Source organism: Oncorhynchus gorbuscha, linkage group LG02 (genome assembly GCF_021184085.1).
Source record: "Oncorhynchus gorbuscha isolate QuinsamMale2020 ecotype Even-year linkage group LG02, OgorEven_v1.0, whole genome shotgun sequence".
Classification (NCBI taxonomy): Eukaryota; Metazoa; Chordata; class Actinopteri; order Salmoniformes; family Salmonidae; genus Oncorhynchus; species Oncorhynchus gorbuscha.
The window spans coordinates 94,823,192-94,848,830 of NC_060174.1; the positions used below are offsets into that span (position 1 = coordinate 94,823,192).

The following is a 25,639-nucleotide window of genomic DNA, read 5'->3' on the forward strand; positions in this document are numbered from 1 at the left end:
AATCATTCCTAGAGGTCTCCTAAGAGCTGCATTGGCAATACAATTTCCAGAAAAGCTCTCAAAAAAGGTCCCTTGGCACACTCATAAAATCACATCAGTGACCTCACTGTCTTGAGTCAACAAGTCTGGATGAGACAAACGTTCCCTTTCAAGCCTACCAGAGAACACCTAATGCCTGGTCTTGCTTGATTGAGACGGATGCTGCTTTGATAACAAGTCTGTTGGCGAAAAGAGGAGACAACCGCATTTCAAAGAATCTCTCTCAGAAGAACCAAGTCAGACAGATTGTTTTCTTTCCAATTAATGCAACTAAAAGAAGGGTGGCCTGTTTAAATATTCATCCTCCTGTCCTGTCTTTGGTAAAGGTGACCTTGTGAGCATATGGTGTTTAACAAGACAGTTACTGTGTAGCCTTTTCAACTGCAAACACTAACCTAAATTAATTAAGAAAAAAGGCATGAGGGGGTGTGGTATATGGCCAACATACCATGGCTAAGGGCTGTTCTTAGTCACGACGCATTGCGGAGTACCACAAACCCCTGAGGTGTCTTATTGCTATTATAAATTGGTTACCTACATAATTAGAGCAGTAAAAATAAATGTTTTGTCATACCCGTGGTATACGGTCTGATATACCACAGCTGTCAGCCAATCAGCATTTAGGGCTTGAATGACCCAGTTTATAATTTACATTATATCATATCTTCCACATGTCACTCCAAATCTGTTAATAGATGGTTAAAATAACAAACCTGTCATACTTGTATGTAAACATCTGACGTTTTCTAATTCAGTGTTTCTCAGGCCATTGGAATTCCACCAGTGTGAGCACTTATTATAAGATCAATTACACATTGACATTTCATATTAAATGAAATTTGAAAACAAATCCATGTTGGCTTAACCTCGCATAAGGCTATATAGGTTTTAAATAACTCATGTATTTGCAAATCCGTTATTGCATCAAGTCACATACCGGTATAACAGTAAAGAAAAGACGTGGTGGTCATTGGTACACATCTCAAGGAGAAACCATTGGTGCATCCGTCTTTGCCGTAGGAAGATGTTGTTTACTGTGTGTCCAGAATACTCATGTGCCTGGGGCTGCGTATCAAATGGCCCCCTTTTCCGTAAATAGTGCGCTCCATGAGCCCTGGTCAAAAGTAGTGCACTTTACAGGTAATGGGGTGCCAATTGAGAAGTGGCCTTGGTATGTCGACCATGACATTTAAGACCCCAAGAAAAAAAGATTCTGATATATTAATGAGTTCATTTCCAAATGTCCCCCTCAGCCATAGTCATATCATGCTCCTGAGTGGTGCAGCGGTCTAAGGCACTGCATCTCACTACAGTCCCTGGTTTGAATCCAGGCTGTATCACATCTGGCCGTGATTGGGAGTCCCATAGGGCGGCGCACAGTTGTCCGGGTTTGGCCTAGTTAAATATATATTTTTTTAAATTAAGCCTTCACTTCATGGTCAACAACTATGGTTGTATTTCAACTCTGACGAGAAAACAATTAGTATGCTAATGCCAAACATGTTAGGTCGTCCGATAGGTTTGAAATAATAACTGATAGAAGTCTCAATCTCTACTTTATGCTATTCACCCTCTCTGACTGCAACCCTCCGGAAGACCTTCTGTGATACACGGTGGTACTTGTGTCCACTCTGGTACAGTATGCTGCAAATTAACTATATGAATTGGAGTTTCTTTATACAGTAAAACAAAACACTAACAGTGTCTATAAATGAAAATATATGCTCTGATGAGCCATGTTGGGCAGCAACACTGTCCTTAAAACTCCAAAAGTCATGCTGGAGTCTGGTCTAGTCATAGCACTGTTGACTACGGACCACACATGGCCCCTTGTGGAATCAAACTCTGCCTGTAGCTTTATATCTGTATGCATGGATCTACCTGTCTCCCCCTCTCATTTGGGACTTTCCATCTAAATAAAGAGAATATACTAATAACTGCAGTTAAATCAGAGAAGCGGCATGAGCCAATCAAGGCCTCCGATCTTGGGGATAACAAGTCTGTGGAGTAATTATGACAACAGGGAGTCAAGATGGAGAGCCGGTCTGAGTGTGTTTCTTCCCCTGGGGGAGCCACACACAAGACCCTGCCACTTACTAACCACACACACACACACACACACACACACACACACACACACGCACGCACGCACGCACGCACGCACACACACACACACACACACATCAAGAGCCTGAGCCCGAATTAAACAGATTTCCCTGACAAACATCCTTCACCTACTGCGTCTGGGCGTTAATTAAACCAGCTTATAATTCCCAAAGTTCACATTGCTTGTTGAAAGAAGGCTAATTGCTGATGCAAGATTCATGCATTTTTGCAAGAAGATATTACCACGGAAACAGACCGTACTGTAGGTCGATAACGTGACAGCATGAATCGATGACAACATCTTTTCTGAATTAGTCCATATCAAATACCGTTCGCCTTGCTCAGAGCAAGGCAAGTAGGCAGGACTCCAATCTCAGCAGACAAGACTCAATTCTCTCCCGCCTGTGCAATTACACTGCAGCATTAAAGCTATTTTTCATTGAAAGTCCCAAGGCTAAGTGAAAACAAATGAGAAAGCACAGATTCATAGTCCTTGGCCAGGCCATGACTCATGCATAATATAATAGAACTGCGTTTCTCACTAATTCACCCCTCTCTCACTCTACATAAAGGATTGACACTCGGTTTGCCGGGGTGCCACAAAGGAGCGGCTGCGCCTGAAAATGACATCCAACGAAAGTCAATAGTTACTTATAAAGAGGCGAGGGGCGAGAGCGGTGCTGAGGAAATGGCTGCAATGGGTTAGCCCGTAGAAGAGGAGGGGGATTAGGGAGAGGATCCTGTAGGTCAGATAGGGACACAAGTCTGGCAGTGTCACACAGACTGACAGACAGACGGACGGACGGACGGACGGACGGACGGACGGACGGACGGACGGACGGACGGACGGACAGACAGACAGACAGACAGACAGACAGACAGACCATAGCCTGTCTGAAGAAGAAGCTCTTATACCCCTCTCTCTGACCGCTATGCAGATGGGAGTGAGACTGCCTCTCCCTAACCTAATGTCTCTGTTGTCGGATGTGGGATGTTAAAGGATGGGCCAACTAGACTTTAATCACCGTTCAGAATCATTGAGCAATTAGTGGTATAGTAGCACTTTGAAAATGTGCTATATTAATTCAAATTGTTGTTATTCACTGGAATTAAATAACTAAATCAGTGTAATTCACATTTTTTGTTAATTTACAGATGTAGGATCTGAATTTGATCACTCTTTTATTGCTGACTTGTAGTGTATTTGCTTATCAAAAAGAATTCTAAAGTTTGCAATTTCCACTTAGAAATTTTAGACTTGATTTGCCCTAAATAAAAATGTATCAACCCCTACAAAAATGTCCATTCATTTTAATCCACATAATAATTCAAATTTCCTTTTGCTGCAGGACTATTTTGCAAAGAAAACTGGCTCAAATTAATGTCCTACATCTGTACCTGTCAAATCCATTGTTGATGATGACTAACAGAAAAGCATCATGAGAAATGAGGAAACAAATGATACGCAGGAATATTCATTCATGTTCTTTTGAACATTTCTTTGATAACATTCTACTTCCACACTGAGATGGAAGTACCAATTATGTAGTGAGAAGAAACAAAAACAAAGAGGGGGAACACTAGTAAAAACAAATAAATATCATTGCAATAACCTGCCTCTAGGCAGGTAACCTAGCGGTTAGGAGCATTGTGCTAGTAAACAAAAGGTCACTGGTTCAAATCCCTGAGTTGACTCCTATAACTTGCTCTGGGTAAGTGTGACTGCTAAAATGCAGTATGCACAACAGACAACAATTGTTACTTTGTGACACTGATCAACCAAACAGAATATCATAGATGCATGACTGGTGGCAAAACAAATACAACTTGTGTTTAGGTGACACTGACAATGAGTCGCAAACACACGTGGTATTCCTTGGGTAAAAAGAGGTTTATGAGATACAGAATTCAATAGGACCGACCGCACATAAATCCATGGGATAACAAATTCATCTGATTCTACATGTTACCTTCCAAGTAGAACAAAAACATTTGAAAAGAGTCAAGTGAACCTCATGCGTGGCTCATCAACGGACCCCAAAAGCACTGTAAAGAAATCAAATAAAAAAACAACTTTCCAGTGATAAAAGGGAGAAAAAAACTTGCCAGGTAGTTTGCAGCAGTCACACCAGGGTATGTAAGATCAAAACGAGTAACCAGTGCAGGCTGCAGGTAAGAAGTAAAAGACAATGTCACTCGCAAGTTAGGAAGACAAAAGAGAGATGATTATTACATAAAGATAGGGAGCTGCAGGCTATGGGGGTACACAGTCATACTCCACAGAGGGCAAAAGAGAGGGAGGGAGCCAGAAAGGAAGAGAGAGAAGGTGAAAATGAGAATGCAGGAGAGCAATGTTAGGGTTGAATGCGGATGAGAGAAAGTGAGAGAGTCTTACTTCTTGCATATGAGCCAATGAGGAAGGAGCCTCTAAGAAGCGCTCCCTTAGGGCCAGATTTAGTCATGTCCAAAGTCTGCAACTGTTTCATTCCCTTAACTGTTCTTAAGGGAATGGAAGACAGACAACAGATACAAACTTCTGGTAAAAAATGCTTAGTTAACCTGGCCCTCTAATGCTATAGCACCAGTAGTGGTTGTCCTCACTCCTACGTTGGTTTTTACAAAGTTATCATTTCCCAAAGAACTCAAAATATAGTGAACCTAAACCAAACCCCTATAACCCACCCAAACCCTAAAGCAAACTATGCACTGCTAAATGCTAGTCACTGTAACTAACTGCCGTGCCAAACCAGGAGAACGGCCTGGTGAGCGCAAGTTAGCTCTTACCTGCAGAATTACCAAGATAGGTCGTACTCTCACCCGATGCTGTGACACAAGTAGGAGGGGAGTACAAGTTATTCCTCATGGCTCAGTCCCAGCTGGCTTTGAATAAAATTGATATCAGAATAACAGTTTCCAATGCAACGTGCTAAAACACACAGAATTCCAACACCTTGCTATGGATAACAGAATTCTCTAAGACAAATACTAAATTATCGAAAGCAGCAAATGTGCCGCAAAGATACATCCCTTTCAAAGTCCCATTTGAATCAACAGACTAACCTAACTACACATGCAATCGTTGTAGAAACTCACCTTTCCTTTCCTTTTGGAAAGATCCATGCGGTTAGAAAAATAGTCTGAATTTACCCGAATCAAAGCTTACCAGTACATAATGAATCTGCATTTCAAAATCTCCTCAACAACATTGAGTTTTTTTGTCCACAGCCTGTCAACGACTCCATTCGGCTGTCAGATATTGGACCACTTGTGTCACAGTGTTGTTTCAAATCCAAGACCTGCTTCCGTTGATATATGGTATCCCTGTTTTGAGACCTTCTATCAGCGACAGTGGAGTTGGGACGGGCAGCATTTGATCAATTTCCTGTCAGCTGTTAAGTTGCTATTATCCAGACACTGGGCTGTAACGTCCGACTCAATAATAATATAACCTTGCAAAATATTGGTAATAACGCTGCAGATTCTCAGGCACTCTAAGCTATGAAAGAGAGTCGTCACTTTCATCAACACCAGACTAGAATACTGAGTTTCTTTGTGACAGTTGAATCTGTGCTATTGAGGGCAAGGTTACCCACATACCCACAGAGAGAAAAAAGCTTGCAGTATGTGTGATTTCTCCTCCATCCCTCTCAGTTTACATGTGTCACAGATTGCAAATTGGCTCCTATACCCTATTCCCTATATAGTGTACTACTTTTGACCAGGGCCCATTGGGCTCCAGTCAAATGTAGTGCACTATATAGGGCATAGGGTGCCATTTGGGACAAACAAACAAGTTGACCTGTTGCCTAATCTCCTCACAATACAATCTAAAGTAGGCTCAGGGTAATGCCCCATCACATCAGATATGTATTTATCTGAACGAGATAGGGGATGTGGACACTAAAAGGGCAGTCTGTAATAGTATCCAACACAATCTCCTAGGCCCACAAACGATTCTATTACATCAGATACACAGGGGTCAAGAGAGGAGGCCTAGAACAGGACTCTTAGAGGAAAGATATTATATCAGTCAGCCAAGTATTCAATTAAATATACTGCAGCCCGGTGTGTTACTTGGATTAAAATAAAATATATAGAATGTATTTTCTTTTGTGGTACCTTTATCTAGTAATAATGAAGTATTAAACATGAATCCTATTACTGGAATATGAACATCAGTTCTCTGCTGCTTTACCTTTGTTTTATCAAAATATCCAAATAAATCAAGATTCGACTCCAGACAGGTTCAAACAATAAGAGTTTTCTACAAAAGTATTCTAACATTTTTATTTTTATTTCAATCACACCTTAATTCAGATTTAAATTAAATCCAAGACAAATCCAAATATATTGTCACTCAACAATCTACCCCCTGCAATTCACTAACGTCCTGTGCTACAGAAACAGAAGATGGGCTACTGCCCTATGGGCCATTCTACTAAAACTGTGCATGCTGTTTGTACTAATCAGAGGTGATTAGCCTATATACATTCTCCTTTGATTCCCATTCTGTTCCCACATTGTCCCCAGCTGGCCAGCATTGTGTTCTGAGCTCCAGGGTAAAGTTACCCTAGGTACTGATCAACAATCCAAACCTTAACCACTAATGGGGAAAATTATAAACTGATCCTAAATCAGCATCTAGGTAAACTTCACCCAACAGTGTTCAAGCAACAATGATTGTTTTAATGAGGCTTATTTAAAACTGAGAACGCACCGCCACCTGCTGTTCATCTACTTTATTACAATCAGGAAGTTAATGAAAATGACTGTAAAATACACAATAGTTAGGCAATTGGCTTGTAAAGTAATCTCCTTATTAATCTATTCTCATTGGTTGAGTGCCACATCAACAACTCTTTGGAGGACTTTATTTAACATGAGTCAATGAATGTATAAATCCCCCCCCCCCCCCCCCCACACACACACACTTTTGCATAACAGCAATGTTCTCCACAGCAGCAATGTCTGTTATTTATGCTAACAATGCACATTTGTGCTAATACATGTTAAATAACTTTTTGTGTGACGTATCACCAAGTGCATTATACAGTTTTATAAACCCGGGAAGTTTAGTTTCTGGATGCTGATTGGCTGAAATAGCATTTCAGCCGTGTGCATTTCAGCAGTGTGTGTGTATCAGACAATATACCACTTGTTTACTGTTCTATTTAAATTGGTAACCAGTTTATAATAGCAGAAAGGCACTTGGGGGTTTGTGTTATATGGCCAATATACCACAGCTAGAAGCTGCATCCAGAAATGCCGCTTCGCATCGTGCATAAGAACAGCTCTTAGCCATGGTATATTGGCCATATACCACAGTCCCTCGGGCCTTATTGCTTAAATATAACACACCCCCCTGGTCTGATCCTTTAGTCATTGAACATATGGGTCATGTTCATTAGGGCATGTAGTACACACTTAGAAAAAGGGGTTATACAAAAGGGTTCTTCTTCGGCTGTCTCCCCATAGGCGTCGGGGGTACGCCAAATAAAAATGATGATTCACATTTTTTTTTAAAGAAATAATAATTTATACATTTGGGTGAGTTTTTTTTCAAGCCTGAGTAGTTTCGTTTCACTGCCAAAAATAAAATTAAACCATCTAGTGTTCAGTGAAATAACAACACAATGTCAAATACAGGTAGCCTAGTTAAATAATTAACATCCAATCACATTAACCGTTACTCTCACGTGGGAAACCTTCACTCTTGAGCAGACATTTAGAAACGAAACACGACAATTTGAAAAATATGCCATGGTAAGTTTTTTGGGCAAGAATAAAGACGACTTTCGAGTAGTAAGACATGTATAAAAGCAACGGATACCATTGACCAACAGTTACCATTTAAAAAAAAAAAAAAAAATATATATATATATATATATATATATATATATATATATATATATATATATATATATTATATATTGTGTTATTGACTGTACGCTTGTTAATTCCATGTGTAACTCTGTGTTGTTGTTTGTGTCACACTGCTTTGCTTTTTGTAAATGAGAACTTGTTCTCAACTGGCCTACCTGGTTAAATAAAGGTGAAATAAAAATAAAAATAAAATAATAATAAGAACGGGCTAGAAGCATTTTTTATGGTGAGCTACCGAGTGGCCAGGACAGGCAAGCTCCATACTATTGTGGAGGACTTAATTCTTCCTGCTGCCGTGGACATGACTGGGATAATGCTGGGGGAAAAGGCCCAAAAAACTATACAGACAATTCCTTAATCAAACAACACTGTTTCACGACGCATTAGTGACATGGCAGGAGATGTTTTGAAACAATTACAGTTACAGCTGGATGAGTCCACAGACGTGGTGGGCCTGGCACAGCTCCTGGTATATGTCCGTTATGTTTCTGGGGGATCAATTAAGGAAGACATCCTCTTCTGGAAACCAAGACAACATGAGAGGATATTTTTAAAGTATTGGACAGCTTTGTGACATCAAATGGTCTTTGGTGGTCAAGCTGTGTTGGTATCTGTACTGATGGAGCAAAAGCCATGACAGCGAGACATAGTGGAGTGGTAACACGCGTGCAAGCAGTAGCTCCCAATGCCACTTGGGTACATTGCAGCATCCACCGAGAGGCTCTTACTGTCAAGGGAATGCCTGACAGCTTGAAATATGTTTTGGACACTACAGTGAAAATGTCTCACACGACTGGCCTATCTGGGTGATGTTTTTTCTCGTCTGAATGATCTGAATCTAGGATTACAGGGACTCTCCGCAACTATATTCAATGTGCAGGACAAAAGTGAGGCTATGATTAAGAAGTTGGAGCTCTTCTCTGTCTGCATTAACAAGGTCAACACAGGTCTTTCCATCATTGTATGATTATTTGTGTGCAAATGAACTCAAGCTTACGGACAATGTCAAATGTGATATAGCGTAGCACCTGAGTGAGCTGGATGCGCAATTACGCAGGTACTTTCCCGAAACGGACGGCACAAAGAACTGGATTCGTTATCCCTTACATGCATTGCCTCCAGTACACTTACCAATATCGGAACAAGAGAGCCTCATCAAAATTGCAACAAGCGGTTCGGTGAAAATGTTATTTAATCAGAAGTCACTGCCAGATTTCTGGATAGGGCTGCGCTCAGAGTTTTTTGCATTGGAAAATCTCGCTGTTAAGACACTGATGCCCTTTGCAACCACGTACCTATGTGAGAGTGGATTCTCGGCCCTCACTGGCATTAAAACGAAATACTGGCACAGTCTGTGTGTGGAAAATGATTTAAGGGCTTTCTCCTATAGAGCTCGATTTTTATGGAATGGTCTGCCTACCCATGTGAGAGACGCAGACTCGGTCTCAACCTTTAAGTCTTTACTGAAGACTCATCTCTTCAGTGGGTCATATGATTGAGTGTAGTCCGGCCCAGGAGTGTGAAGGTGAACGGAAAGGCTCTGGAGCAACGAACCGCCCTTGCTGTCTCTGCCTGGCTGGTTCCCCTCTCTCCACTGGGATTCTCTGCCTCTAACCCTATTACAGGGGCTGAGTCACTGGCTTACTGGTGCTCTTTCATGCCGTCCCTAGGAGGGATGCGTCACTTGAGTGGGTTGAGTCACTGATGTGGTCTTCCTGTCTGGGTTGGCGCCCCACCTTGGATTGTGCCGTGGAGGAGATCTTTGTGGACTATACTCGGCCTTGTCTCAGGATGGTAAGTTGGTGGTTGAAGATATCCCTCTAGTGGTGTGGGGGCTGTGCTTTGGCAAAGTGGGTGGGGTTATATCCTTCCTGTTTGGCCCTGTCCGGGGGTATCTTCAGATGGAGCCACAGTGTCTCCTGACCCCTCCTGTCTCAGCCTCCAGTATTTATGCTGCAGTAGTTTATGTGTCGGGGGGCTAGGGTCAGTTTGTTATATCTGGAGTACTTGTCCTGTCTTATCCGGTGTCCTGTGTGAATTTAAGTATGCTCTCTCTAATTCTCTCCTTCTATCTTTCTTTCTCTCTCTCGGAGGACCTTAGCCCTAGGACCATGCCTCAAGACTACCTGGCATGAGGACTCCTTGCTGTCCCCAGTCCACCTGGCCGTGCTGCTGCTCTAGTTTCAACTGTTCTGCCTGTGGCTATGGAATCCTGACCTGTTCACCGGACGTGCTACCTGTCCCAGACATGCTGTTTTCTACTCTCTAGAGACAGCAGGAGTGGTGGAGATACTCTTAATGATCAGCTATGAAAAGCCAACTGACATTTACTCCTAAGGTGCTGACTTGCTGCACCCTCGACAACTACTGTGATTATTATTATTTGACCATGCTGGTCATTTATGAACATTTGAACATCTTGGTCATGTTCATATTTTATTTATCTCCACCTGGCACAGCCAGAAGAGGACTGGCCACCCCTCATAGCCTGGTTCCTCTCTAGGTTTCTTCCTAGGTTTTGGCCTTTCTAGGGAGTTTTTCCTAGCCACCGTGCTATACACCTGCATTGCTTGCTGTTAGGGGTTTTAGGCTGGGTTTCTGTACAGCACTTCACTTTGAGATATCAGCTGATGTACAAAGGGCAATATAAATACATTTGATTTGATGTAAGACTGAGACTCTCTCCAATACAACCCAACATTGCAGAGTTATGTGCATCCTTTCAAGAACACCCTTCTCATTAACCTGTGGTGAGTTATTCACCATTTTTGATGAACAAATCAGTTTTTATATGTAAGATGGCTAAATAAAGAGCAAATTTATTGATTATTATTATATTATTATTTGCGCCCTGATCCTATAAGAGCTCTTTGTCACTTCCCACGAGACGGGTTGTGACAACAACTCACACTCATTGTTATGTTTAATAAATGTATTGTATAGTGTGTGTGTGGCAGGCTTACAATGATGGCTAAAACAACATTTGAGAGTGGGCTGACCCTGATGCTAGAGGGGGTACGCAGCTGGAGGTTGAATGTTTGAAGGGGTACGGGACTATGAAAAGTTTGGGAACCACTGCCTTAGGAGAACACTTTTTGGGTTCCATGTAGAACCCTTTGTGGAAAGGGTTTTACATGGAACCCTAAAGGGTTTTAGCTGGAACCAAAAAGGGTTCTTCAAAGGGTTATTCTATGGGGACAGATGAAGAACCCTCATAGGTTCTAGATAGCACCGTTTTTTTGTGTGGACAATGTTTAAGAGTTCCTTACTGGACAATTCCAGGTAGTCATTCCCTGTTCCAGTCAATTTTCTTACATTTGGTGCCTAATGAAATAGACATGACGACGTACTTTTGTTAGCAACAGCGCACCGAGTTGCACTAGTTATGAGAGACTTACCGAAGACTCAGGACAGGAACCACAATAGCTTTTGAATTAATCAAGATAGTGAGAGAGGGGGAATGGCTAAGAGGAATGAGAGGAAGAGATAGGGAGAAAGAAACAGAAAGAACAAGGAAGAGATAAGAGAGAAAGAGAACAAGACTAACAGGGAGAGGAAAGAAGGGAACGAAGGACACCATGTTGGCAGCCACGCATGGTGTGGTTTGGCAAGTTCTCGTCAGGGGCTTCCCAGTGAGCTAAACTGGTTGGCACAGTTTTGCTGTAGAAATGACTTATTTGTAACCAATTTTGCTCACTGGGTTGGGGGTGCAGGACAGGACATTTGCTGACCTTGAGCGGGGAGATATGGGAGTGGGACACGTAGCCATGCACATTCTCAATCTCCGAGAGGTTCTTCTCCGACACGTGCACCAGCTCAGGGGCGCGCACCTCGTTGGTCAGCCGCGGGAACCCGTGCTCAGGTGGAGAGTCCTCATCTTGATAGCGATACTGCTTTAGAAAGGAGGAAGAGGAAGAAGGAGAGGAGGAAAAGCAGTGGAAGGACAAAAGGAGCACAGAGGAAAAGAATAAAGAAACCATCAGAATTACGATAAATAATAGATTGACATACATTTAAATTCCACTGTGAACCATGCTACTTGTAGAGAAATGTTACAAAGTCACATAATACATTGACTAGGCTACATGTACATATAGCCCAATTCTGTGGCCCAATGAAGTGAATGATGAGGCATTCTCTGTGATTGTTAATTCTACCCATGAAGTTCATATGGCACTGCTTCACCAATACTAAACCGTTGTGAAATGAGAGTGAAAGCTGTGTCCCAATGGGGATCTCGGGGACAGAAGGTAAGGGGGGTCTGCCAGTGAGCATGAATCTGCGACAGCCTATGTAAGTGTGAACATGTGTACTGAAACATGGTAGCCTAATTCTAATTGGAACGGAAAGTGGGAAAGTTGCACTTCTTTTCACAGTGCCTTTTTGTGAAATAACTAGCACCGGGATTAAATCAAAGGCGTGTTGTTGACAGATGCATTGCATTTCAGTACAATTTCCCTCACCCTTTCGGAGATGGCAATTCACGGTAAAGCTGAGGAAGGCAGCTCGAGCATGAACGACCTTTAAAAGTCAAGTGCAGTGCACCTGCTGACAACTCGCCTTGGATTGAATCCTGGCTCAGGTGAACATTGCTACAGTTGGTAACAATGACAAGAGGAAATGAATGAAGGAGTGTCTTGATGAACTGATTCTCTGAACTTGCCTTGGAATACAGTATGCTACCATATCGTTCTTATGGCAAAACAAGACAAAATATTTAAGTGCTTTTGAATGGGGTATGGTAGTAGATGCCAGGTGCACTGGTTTGTGGCAAGAACTGCAACGCTGCTGGATTTTTCACGCATAACAGTTTCCCTTGTGAATCAAGAATGGTCCAAGCATTGTAGTCAACATGGGCCAGCATCCCTGTGAAACGCTTTCGACATCTTGTAGAGTCCATGCCCCAACGAACTGCGGCTATCCTGAGGGAAAACCTGCAACTCTGTACTAGAAAAGTGTTCCTAATGTTTGGTATACTCAGTGTATATGCCCACATAGCTCTAAAATGTTCAAACCAACTCGAAACAAAATCGAATAAATATATTTCCATCAAACTAATACTGCACGTCCCTTATAATCATCAAGCATACTGTATACTGTCCCTAATGTCAACCTATTTGATCCTGATGGAGTGATAAGGGATATATTCCCAAGGCCTGAGTGCCTTATGATATGATATGAAAGCAGTGAAGTCATCTCTGTGTACAGCACAAGAGTGGCTAGTGGCATGGATGGGTGCCCTGCCTGAAACATGGGGAGAAGGATGGCATGGATGGGTGCCCTGCCTGAAGCATGGGAAGAAGGATGGCATGGATGGGTGCCCTGCCTGAAGCATGGGGAGAAGGGTGGCATGGATGGGTGCCCTGCCTGAAGCATGGGGAGAAGGATGGCATGGATGGGTGCCCTGCCTGAAGCATGGGGAGAAGGATGGCATGGATGGGTGCCCTGCCTGAAGCATGGGGAGAAGGATGGCATGGATGGGTGCCCTGCCTGAAGCATGGGGAGAAGGGTGGCATGGATGGGTGCCCTGCCTGAAGCATGGGGAGAAGGATGGCATGGATGGGTGCCCTGCCTGAAGCATGGGGAGAAGGATGGCATGGATGGGTGCCCTGCCTGAAGCATGGGGAGAAGGATGGCATGGATGGGTGCCCTGCCTGAAGCATGGGGAGAAGGATGGCATGGATGGGTGCCCTGCCTGAAGCATGGGGAGAAGGATGGCATGGATGGGTGCCCTGCCTGAAGCATGGGGAGAAGGATGGCATGGATGGGTGCCCTGCCTGAAGCATGGGGAGAAGGATGGCATGAAGATGGGGCCTGAGGGATAGTGTGAAGGCCCCTCTCTCACCCAGGGAGTGCTCATCAAGGCGGGGTTCATGCATGCCGGGGGCGGGCCAGTGTGTGGGGACCCCTGCACAGCTGCCGGCCTGTTCTGTGGACAAGAGAGAGCATTCTAGCTTTGACCACAAGGGGGAAACCCTTAACATGATATCTGCACAACAATAGAAAATGTCTGCCCTGCATCTCCATTCTATATGTGGTACAGGCATGTCTCAGCTGGTAAGATCGTGATGCCGCCAATGCCAAGCATCCTTGGTTACAATTCCACATACACATACTATTGCTTTGGATAAAAGCTTCTAGCAAATGGCCAAATCTTATGGCCACAGAAATGATTTGAATTCCAAAATTATGTGCAATTATCATAACATACCGCTGAATCAATTTTACCATCAAAATTAACTTTGTTGTATCAGAGGACCTCTTTCCCAAGGGAGAGCCGGGGTGTATATATCACGTGTCTAAGAGTAGGCATGCTGATCTAGGAGAATGTTTGCCTCATAATGAATCAGATCATTATGGACAGGAAGGACCTGATCCTAGCTCTCCTACTCTGAGACAGATGATACATACTGGCCCCTGTATACTTCAGCTGATGATATCTTTCAATCTCTAAGTTGAGAGGACTTGAAATTGTACTGTGTCTCAAGTTAAACAACACATTTTGTCCAACTCAGGAATGCATGTAAACTCAGTAAAACGTGTTATGCAAACGGAAAAAGGAAACAGTAAGTAAGAGCACTGAGATGCCGACACACACACACACACACACACACACGCACGCACGCACGCACGCACGCACGCACACGCACGCACACGCACGCACGCACGCACGCACGCACGCACGCACACACACACACACACACACACACACACACACACACACACACACACACACACACACACACAGGAGAGGGGTGCATGTGGGGAGCCGAGTGCAGTGCCTTGTGACAACATGGCCACTCCAGATGAACAAAGAGAGCAGATAAAGTAGGCAAATAATTTCACATACTAATTTTCAGAAGGAATTAAATGTAGTGTGGGTTGCTTTTCCATTACCAGAAGAAAATCAGTTGTACTTTACATTCCAGTGCCATTATTACAGTGTAATTATTCCTGTAATTACAACAAAACAAATATTGTATTTACTCATTATTACACTGTACTTTGGGGTTACTTAGGGTTATGGCTAAAGAAAAGGTTAGTGTTTAATAAGTAGTTACAATACTTCTTATACTGTAATGCCATGAGTAGTTACACAGTAATAATGGCACTGTAATGTAAAGCATTACTCAGAAATCTCATTAGCTTTAAATGTATTCTGGGATTCTTTGTCACATTCTTTTTCTGTTTGGGTATAATTGCTTTCATTCCATCCCCCTGCAGAGCTACCCTGAGTATACAAAACATTAAGAACACCTGCTCTTTCCATGACATAGACTAACCAGGTGAATCCAGGTGACAGCTATGATCCCTTATTGCTGTAATTTGTTAAATCTACTTCAATCAGTGTAGATGAAGGAGAGGAGACAGGTTCAAATAATATTTTTAAGCCCTGAGACAAGTGAGACATGGATTGCGTATGGGTGCCATTCAGAGGGTGATTGGGCAAGACAAAAAATGTAAGTGCCTTTGAATATTAGGACGTTCTTAATGTTTGGTATACTCAGGGTATACCGATGCAGTGATATGCTAATGTGTGGTAGACCCATAAGCAGGCACAGTTTACTTGAAGTTGTTTAGATACTGTATGATGGATATAGCACATATACTACCACCAGGATTGTAATCTCTTTGTATTACAAGTAACCACTACACTTTGCAACAGTAACTACTTTAAACAAGTATTTGGCGAATTGTGAGGCTACGATCTGCAGCTGAGTACTGTAACTAACAACATTTTGGTTACCAGAGTAGTTCTGGAATAACTACATTGCATTAGAGTGAGGTAATGTAAATTGTTACCCATTAAGACTGACTTTTTATAGTGGCCTACATGTTCAGGCTGCCAGAACCTCTCAAAATCATTGAGGCATCATCCAGAAAGAGCAGAGCTTAGCTAAGCTTTTTCTCCCTTTGAACATGAGTCACCTTGAGCCACAATTGACAACAGTGAGTGTGTGTGCATACAAAAAGATGCTTGCCAAACTCAATGCATGTAGAGCATGGTGGTATAGTGAAAAGTTGTCTTTATTCAAAGCATCGGAAATTAATACATAGTTAAGAGATAGTTCACTCCAAAATGATATTTTAGTATGTTCATTAGTCCACTGTTAATTTGGGCTAGTTTTAGAGTTTGTTAGAGTTTTTAGTTAGGGCTGTCAGAGTTAATCAGTTAACTCAAGTCAACTTTTTGTCATTTTTCCTGCACACTTTCAATTGTGATTAATTGCATTGTCTGAAAACATTCAAAATACACCGAAAACATCACAAAATACATAATCTATAGAGCTTAAAACAACAATGTGATGTTAAAACAAGTTGAAATTGGTAAAAGAAAGGATTGGATTCAACCACCTCGGTAGCTTGCTAGCAAACATAAAACCCAAACATTGAAGCGATTTAGACCAGACTGACTGTATGCTGGAAAAACACTTGATTTGTTAATTTTGATTAAAACGAAACCGCTATTAATTAAATATTAACATAGCACTACATGTTACAAACATAGACACTCAACCATGCAAATTGGCGGAGTTATTATATATTTGGACAGCACAAATTATAGCTGTACTCTTATACAGACATTGTACATACTCTCACTAAATCACATCAAATATCATACACATCAACCTACTCAGATTTACTATACACGTAATATCTTGTCTCAATTTTCTAACATCTGTGGCATTTGCTCACAGGAAAACAGACAAGGAAATAAAACAAATATTGCTAGAACCTATTTATTGAGTTTTAAATATCAGACTTTTGAAAGCTCTAATTTTGACCGTCATAATACCTGTGATGGCAGTAACTTTACAAGTACTAATTATGGTCAATTTAGACTGAGAATAGTATCTAGTTATGGTAAGGGATTAAATAAGTATAGCTAGTTATAATTGTAATGGTTTAGCAGATTATAAAAAAGAACATCAGTCTTTACGTGGCTAAAAGAAAGGGAATATAACATATACTGTTTACAGGAAACTCACTCTACATCCTTAGATGAAGTTGCGTGGAAAAAGGAATGGGGTGGTGAAATAATTTTCTGTCATGGACAAAGGATCTCAAAAGGTGTGATGCTTTGAAAACATAATGTTAACTTTCACTGCTATGCGGATGACACACAACTGTACATTTCAATGAAACATGGTGAAGCCCCAAAATTGCCTTCGGTAGAAGCCTGTGTTTCAGACATAAGGAAGTGGATGGCTGCAAACTTTCTACTTTTAAAATCGGTCCCAACAAAACAAAGAGATCTTCTGTTGAATCTGACAATTAATCTTGGTGGATGTACAGCCGTCTCAAATAAAACTGTGAAGGACCTCTAGCAGCCGTATTTAGTTCTAATCCGGAAGTTTATAAGAAATCCTGCTGTGCCCTTCGACGAACCATCAAACAGTCATACTACACCGGCTCAGATGCTCGTCTTATGTGGCAGGGCTTGCAAACTATTACAGACTACAAAGGGAAGCACAGCCACGAGCTACCCAGTGACACGAGCCTACCAGACGAGCTAAATCCCTTCTATGCTCGCATCAAGGCAAGCAACACTGAGGCATGCATGAGAGCATCAGCTGTTCCGGACGACTGTGTGATCACACTCTCCGTAGCCGACGTGAGTAAGACCTTTAAACAGGTCAACATTCACAAGGCTGCGGGGCCAGACGGATTACCAGGACATGTGCTCCGGGCAACTGGCAGGTGTCTTCACTGACATTTTCAACATATCCCTGATTGAGTCTGTAATACCAACATGTTTCAAGCAAACCACCATAGCCCCTGTGCCCAAGAACACTAAGGCAACCTGCCTAAATGACTACAGACCCGTAGCACTCACATCAGTAACTATGAAGTGCTTTGAAAGGCTGGTAATGGCTCACATCAACACCATTATCCCAGAAACCCTAGATCCACTCCAATTTGCATACTGCCCAAACAGATCCACAGACGCCCTTTCTCACCCGGACAAAAGGAACACCTATGCGAGAATGCTATTCATTGACTACAGCTCAGCGTTCAACACCATAGTACACTCAAAGCTCATCACTAAGCTAAGGATCCTGGGACTAAACACCTCCCTCGGAAATTGGATCCTGTACTTCCTGACGGGCCACCACCAGGTGGTGAGGGTAGGTAGCGATATATCTGCCAAGCTGATCCTCAACACTGGAGCCCCTCAGGGGTGCGTGCTCAGTCCCCTCCTGTACACCCCTGTTCAACCATGACTGCGTGGCAGGTACGACTCCAACACCATCATTAAGTTTGCAGATGACACAACAGTGCCTGATCACCGACAACGACAAGACAGCCTATATGGAGGAGGTCAGAGACCTGGCCGGTTGGTGCCAGAAAACCAACGTATCCCTCAACGTAACCAAGACTAAGGAGATGATTGTGGACTACAGGAAAACCGAGCACGCCCCCATTCTCATCGACGGGGCTGTAGTGGAGCAGGTTGAGAGCTTCAAGGTCCTTGGTGTCCACATCAACAACAAACTAGAATGGTCCAAACACACCAAGACAGTCATAAAGAGGGCACAACAAAGCCTATTTCCCCTCAGGAAACTAAAAAGATTTGGCATGAGTCCTCAGATCCTCAAAAGGTTCTACAGCTTCAACATTGAGAGCATGGTTGCATCATTGCCTGGTATGGCAACTGCTCGGCCTCCGACCGCAAGATACTACAGAGGGTAATGCGTACGGCCCAGTACATTACTGGGGCTAAGCTGCCTGCCATCCAGGACCTCTACACCAGGCGGTGTCAGAAGAAGGCCCTAAAAATTGTCAAAGACACCACCCACCCCAGTCATAGACTGTTCTCTCTACTACCGTATGGCAAGCGGTACAGGAGTGCCAAGTCTAGGACCAAACGGCTTCTCAACAGCTTTGACCCCCAAGCCATAAGACTCCTGAACAGGTAATCAAATGGCTACCCGGACTATTTGCATTGTGTCCCCCCAACCCCTCTTTACACTGCTGCTAATCTCTGTTTACCATATATGCATAGTCACTTTAACTATACATTCATGTACATACTACCTCAATTAGCTAGTTAGACAGTTAACCCACTGTTCCTAGGCTGTCATTGAAAATAAGAATGTGTTCTTAACTGACCTGTCTAGTTAAAGGTTAAAATAAAGGTTAAAAAAAGATAAAGATAATAAAGATAATAAAGATAATTAAAAGATTAGCCCGACTAACCGGTGCTCCCGCACATTGGCTACCCAGACTATCTGCATTGTGTCCCGCCACCCACCAACCCCTCTTTTACGCTACTGCTACTCTCTGTTTATCATATATGCATAGTCACTTTAACCATACCTACATGTACATACTACCTCAATTAGCCCGACTAACCGATGCCTGTATATAGCCTCACTACTGTTATAGCCTCACTACTGTTATAGCCTCGCTACTGTATATAGCCTCGCTACTGTATATAGCCTCACTACTGTTATAGCCTCGCTACTCTATATAGCCTCGCTACTGTTATAGCCTCGCTACTGTTATAGCCTCGCTACTGTATATAGCCTCACTACTGTTATAGCCTCGCTACTGTATATAGCCTGGCTACTGTATATAGCCTCACTACTGTATATAGCATCACTACTATTATAGCCTGGCTACTGTATATAGCCTCACTACTGTATATAGCCTCACTACTATTATAGCCTGGCTACTGTATATAGCCTCACTACTGTATATAGCCTCACTACTGTATATAGCCTCGCTACTGTATATAGCCTCGCTACTGTTATAGCCTGGCTACTGTTATAGCCTCGCTACTGTTATAGCCTCGCTACTGTTATAGCCTCGCTACTGTTATAGCCTCACTACTGTATATAGCCTCACTACTGTTATAGCCTCGCTACTGTATATAGCCTGGCTACTGTATATAGCCTCACTACTGTATATAGCCTCACTACTATTATAGCCTGGCTACTGTATATAGCCTCACTACTGTATATAGCCTCACTACTATTATAGCCTGGCTACTGTATATAGCCTCGCTACTGTTATAGCCTCGCTACTGTTATAGCCTGGCTACTGTATATAGCCTCACTACTGTATATAGCCTCACTACTGTATATAGCCTCACTACTGTATATAGCCTGGCTACTGTATATAGCCTCACTACTGTATATAGCCTCACTACTGTATATAGCCTGGCTACTGTATATAGCCTCACTACTGTATATAGCCTCACTACTGTATATAGCCTGGCTACTGTATATAGCCTCACTACTGTATATAGCCTCACTACTATTATAGCCTGGCTACTGTATATAGCCTCGCTACTGTTATAGCCTCGCTACTGTTATAGCCTGGCTACTGTATATAGCCTCACTACTGTATATAGCCTCACTACTGTATATAGCCTCACTACTGTATAAAGCCTCACTACTGTTATAACCTGGCTACTGTATATAGCCTCACTACTATTATAGCCTGGCTACTGTATATAGCCTCGCTACTGTTATAGCCTCGCTACTGTTATAGCCTGGCTACTGTATATAGCCTCACTACTGTATATAGCCTCACTACTGTATATAGCCTCACTACTGTATAAAGCCTCACTACTGTTATTATTCACTGTCTTTTTACTGTTGTTTCTTATTTCCTTACTTATCTATTGTTCACCTAATACCTATTTTTTACATAAAAATTGCACTGTTGGTTAGGGCCTGTAAGTAAGCATTTCACTGTTGTATTCGGCGCATGTGACAAAAACACTTTGATTTGATATTCAAAACATTTACTTGAACCCTAAATGGTTCTCAAGTAGAATACTAAGAAAAGCTCAACCATTGTTTAAAAATGCCCCTTTTGCCTTTTCAAAGTATCCCTCTTTTTCAAACAAGCACTGCAGAGCTGGCTACAATTTCAATGTCATCCCCCTGAAAAGACAGAACAAATATTACGGCTGAACTCAAATGTCCTGGTTGATAAAATACCTGTAGTTATGGGAAAGGGTATTTTGTTTGTAAATAATATTGTAAATTGGAATGGAGTTATCAGAATTGCCCGGGAAGGTCTGCTCAATCCAAGAGTACAACCAATTGATTACAGCATTACCCCAAATATGGAGGAGGCAGGTGGCAGCGGGAGGAGGTAGGGAACTGGTCTGTCTGCCCAATATAAAGGATCAAAAGTGGAGGTGGAATAAAAATAGCATAAATAGGAAAGTATACCAGTTTCATTTGAGGACCAGGATGTTGACAACTGTGCCATACAGATTGCGAAATAGTTGGGAAGTGATTTTTGATGTATTCCATGGTACAGGGTGTATGAGTTGATATATAAATCAACGCAAGATTCAAGACTTCGTGCTTTTCAGCTAAAACTATATAATATAGAATTCTGCCACCAACCAAATGTTGAATATTAGTTAGATTGAAATTGTACGTTAAACATCAGAGCATAGTTAAAATATATATGTTAAGTAGAAATCCAAAGAGGCTGGCCAGCAGAGACAGGTGGGATGGGCTGAGGGAAGCTGAGGGTCGGGATGTGGAACTGGAGACAGGTGGGATGGGCTGAGGGAAGCTGAGGGTCGGGATGTGGAACTGGAGACGGGTGGGATGGGCTGAGGGAAGCTGAGGGTCGGGATGTGGAACTGGAGACGGGTGGGATGGGCTGAGGGAAGCTGAGGGTCGGGATGTGGAACTGGAGACAGGTGGGATGGGCTGAGGGAAGCTGAGGGTCGGGATGTGGAACTGGAGACAGGTGGGATGGGCTGAGGGAAGCTGAGGGTCGGGATGTGGAACTGGAGACGGGTGGGATGGGCTGAGGGAAGCTGAGGGTCGGGATGTGGAACTGGAGACGGGTGGGATGGGCTGAGGGAAGCTGAGGGTCGGGATGTGGAACTGGAGACGGGTGGGATGGGCTGAGGGAAGCTGAGGGTCGGGATGTGGAACTGGAGACGGGTGGGATGGGCTGAGGGAAGCTGAGGGTCGGGATGTGGAACTGGAGACAGGTGGGATGGGCTGAGGGAAGCTGAGGGTCGGGATGTGGAACTGGAGACGGGTGGGATGGGCTGAGGGAAGCTGAGGGTCGGGATGTGGAACTGGAGACGGGTGGGATGGGCTGAGGGAAGCTGAGGGTCGGGATGTGGAACTGGAGACGGGTGGGATGGGCTGAGGGAAGCTGAGGGTCGGGATGTGGAACTGGAGACGGGTGGGATGGGCTGAGGGAAACTGAGGGTCGGGATGTGGAACTGGAGACGGGTGGGATGGGCTGAGGGAAGCTGAGGGTCGGGATGTGGAACTGGAGACGGGTGGGATGGGCTGAGGGAAGCTGAGGGTCGGGATGTGGAACTGGAGACGGGTGGGATGGGCTGAGGGAAGCTGAGGGTCGGGATGTGGAACTGGAGACAGGTGGGATGGGCTGAGGGAAGCTGAGGGTCGGGATGTGGAACTGGAGACAGGTGGGATGGGCTGAGGGAAGCTGAGGGTCGGGATGTGGAACTGGAGACAGGTGGGATGGGCTGAGGGAAACTGAGGGTCGGGATGTGGAACTGGAGACAGGTGGGATGGGCTGAGGGAAGCTGAGGGTCGGGATGTGGAACTGGAGACAGGTGGGATGGGCTGAGGGAAGCTGAGGGTCGGGATGTGGAACTGGAGACAGGTGGGATGGGCTGAGGGAAACTGAGGGTCGGGATGTGGAACTGGAGACAGGTGGGATGGGCTGAGGGAAGCTGAGGGTCGGGATGTGGAACTGGAGACAGGTGGGATGGGCTGAGGGAAGCTGAGGGTCGGGATGTGGAACTGGAGACAGGTGGGATGGGCTGAGGGAAGCTGAGGGTCGGGATGTGGAACTGGAGACAGGTGGGATGGGCTGAGGGAAGCTGAGGGTCGGGATGTGGAACTGGAGACAGGTGGGATGGGCTGAGGGAAGCTGAGGGTCGGGATGTGGAACTGGAGACAGGTGGGATGGGCTGAGGGAAGCTGAGGGTCGGGATGTGGAACTGGAGACAGGTGGGATGGGCTGAGGGAAGCTGAGGGTCGGGATGTGGAACTGGAGACAGGTGGGATGGGCTGAGGGAAGCTGAGGGTCGGGATGTGGAACTGGAGACAGGTGGGATGGGCTGAGGGAAGCTGAGGGTCGGGATGTGGAACTGGAGACAGGTGGGATGGGCTGAGGGAAGCTGAGGGTCGGGATGTGGAACTGGAGACAGGTGGGATGGGCTGAGGGAAGCTGAGGGTCGGGATGTGGAACTGGAGACAGGTGGGATGGGCTGAGGGAAGCTGAGGGTTGGGATGTGGAACTGGAGACAGGTGGGAGGGAAACTGAGATGGGATGGGCTGAGGGAAGGGTCGGGATGTGGAACTGGAGACAGGTGGGATGGGCTGAGGGAAGCTGAGGGTCGGGATGTGGAACTGGAGACAGGTGGGATGGGCTGAGGGAAGCTGAGGGTCGGGATGTGGAACTGGAGACAGGTGGGATGGGCTGAGGGAAGCTGAGGGTCGGGATGTGGAACTGGAGACAGGTGGGAGTTGGGGTGCGGGAAATAGAATGATGGTCAAAGATAAAAGTCCAAAATAAAGTCCAAATAAAACATAATAAAAAGTAAGTTTGAATGACAGAGGGTCAGTGTTTTTACAACTAATGCCTGTTTGCCTGAGGCTGATGTGTTTGTACACATGCATATATATACACACACTCATTCAAATAAACGCATACAAGAACACACACATACATGTAATAGTGATAGACTTGCACAAACATATACAGCTGGCATTGCTGTTATGATTTTAGTTGTCCTTGATGTCCTTTGTTTGTTTGGGTTTTTTGTTTGTTTTTTTGCATTGTTGTTGCTGTTGTCTTCTTTTGTCTTCCGACCTTTATTTAACCAGGTGGCCAGTTCAGAACAAGCTCTCATTTACAACTACAACCAGGCCAAGACGAAGCAAAGCAGTGCGACAAAAACAACAACACAGAGTTACACATAAACAAACGTACAGTCAATAACACAAAAGAAAAAAAAAGGAAAAAAATGTATGTACAGTGTGTGCAAATGTAGAAGAGTAGGGAGGTAAAAACAATAAATAGGCCCTAGAGGCTCAAATAATTACAATGTAGCATTAAAAACTGGAGTGATTGATGTGCAGATGATGATGTGCAAGTAGAGATACTGGGGTGCAAAAGAGCAAGAGGGTCAGTAATAATATGGGGATGAGGTGTGCTATTTACAGATTGGCTGTGTACAGGTGCAGTGATCGGTAAGCTGCTCAGACAGCTGATGCTTAAAGCTAGAGAGGAAGATATAAGACTCCAGCTTCAGAGATTTTTGCAATTTGTTCCAGTCATTGGCAGCAGAGAACTGGAAGGAAAGGCTGCCAAAGTAAGTGTTGGCTTTGGGGATGACCAGTGCAATATACCTGCTGGAGCGCGTGCTATGGATGGGTGTTGCTATGGTGACCAGTGAGCTAAGATAAGGTGGGGCTTTACCTAGCAAAGACTTATTTATTTTATTTTATTTATTTCACCTTTATTTAACTTGGTAGGGTAGTTGAGAACAAGTTCTCATTTGCACCTGCGACCTGGTCAAGATAAAGCAAAGCAGTTCGACACACAACAACACAGAGTTACACATGGAATAAACAAAAATACAATCAATAATACAGTAGAAAAATCTATATACAGCATGTGCAAATGAGGTGGGATAAGAGAGTAAGGCAATAAATAGGCCATGGTGGCGAAGTAATTATAATATAGCAATTAAACACTGGAATGGTTGGGTGTGCAGAAGATGAATGTGCAAGTAGAGATACTGGGATGCAAAGGAGCAAGATAAATAAATAAACACAGTATGGGCATGAGGTAGATTGGATGGGCTATTTACAGATGAGCTATGTACATGTGCAGTGATCTGTGAGCTGCTCTGGCAGCTGGTGCTTAAAGCTAGTGAGGGATGTAAGAGTCTCCAGCTTCAGAGATTTTTGCAGTTCGTTCCAGTCATTGGCAGCAGAGAACTGGAAGGAGAGGCGGCCAAAGAAAGAATTGGCTTTGGGGGTGACCAGTGAGATATACCTGCTGGAGTGCTTGCTATGGGTGGTTCCGGTTGGAGCGAGTGGTCGCATCTGCACGTCGCTCCAACGGGTAGTATAACTTTTTCATTATATTTCATTATATCACAACGGTTTGATTTGTCTTATCTTAGCAATTTCTTCTCAGCTAGCTACATAGCCGTCTTTGTATCAAAGATAATTGCGTAATTATCGTATTTCGCCGTCCTAACGTAGTCTTCACTAGCCAGCTAGCTAACGTCCACTGACTAGCTGCACTGAGAAACTATTACTATTACACTCAACTGAACGACTTGATTAGTTTAGTGTTAGCTACCTACATAGCTGTCTTTGCTGTCTTCGTATCATCGTATCATCGTATCCAAGATAATTGTGTTGTTTAGGTTTAGAGTGTGTAGTCTTAGAGTGATTATCTTAATTTACCGAGGTTAGCTAGCCAGCTATTTGTCGTCCTTAACGTAGGTGACTCTGCTAGCTAGCCAACTCTGCTAGCTAGCCAACAGCTAGCCAACGCTAGCCAACGTCTTCTGTATAGAACTCAACTACCCGGTCGCATTCACAGGTTGTATCACTTTTTCACT

General features: G+C 43.8%; 1 protein-coding gene across 1 annotated transcript in view; it reads right to left on the reverse strand.

The window, feature by feature from the left end:
* The window catches only part of LOC124013499 (disks large homolog 2-like), a 326,264-nt gene that overhangs the window by 163,368 nt on the left and 137,257 nt on the right, over nt 1-25,639 (reverse strand). Inside the window, 2 exon segments of the mRNA XM_046327794.1 lie at nt 11,760-11,921; nt 13,874-13,957. Of these exon segments, the coding sequence (XP_046183750.1) occupies nt 11,760-11,921; nt 13,874-13,957 (246 nt within the window).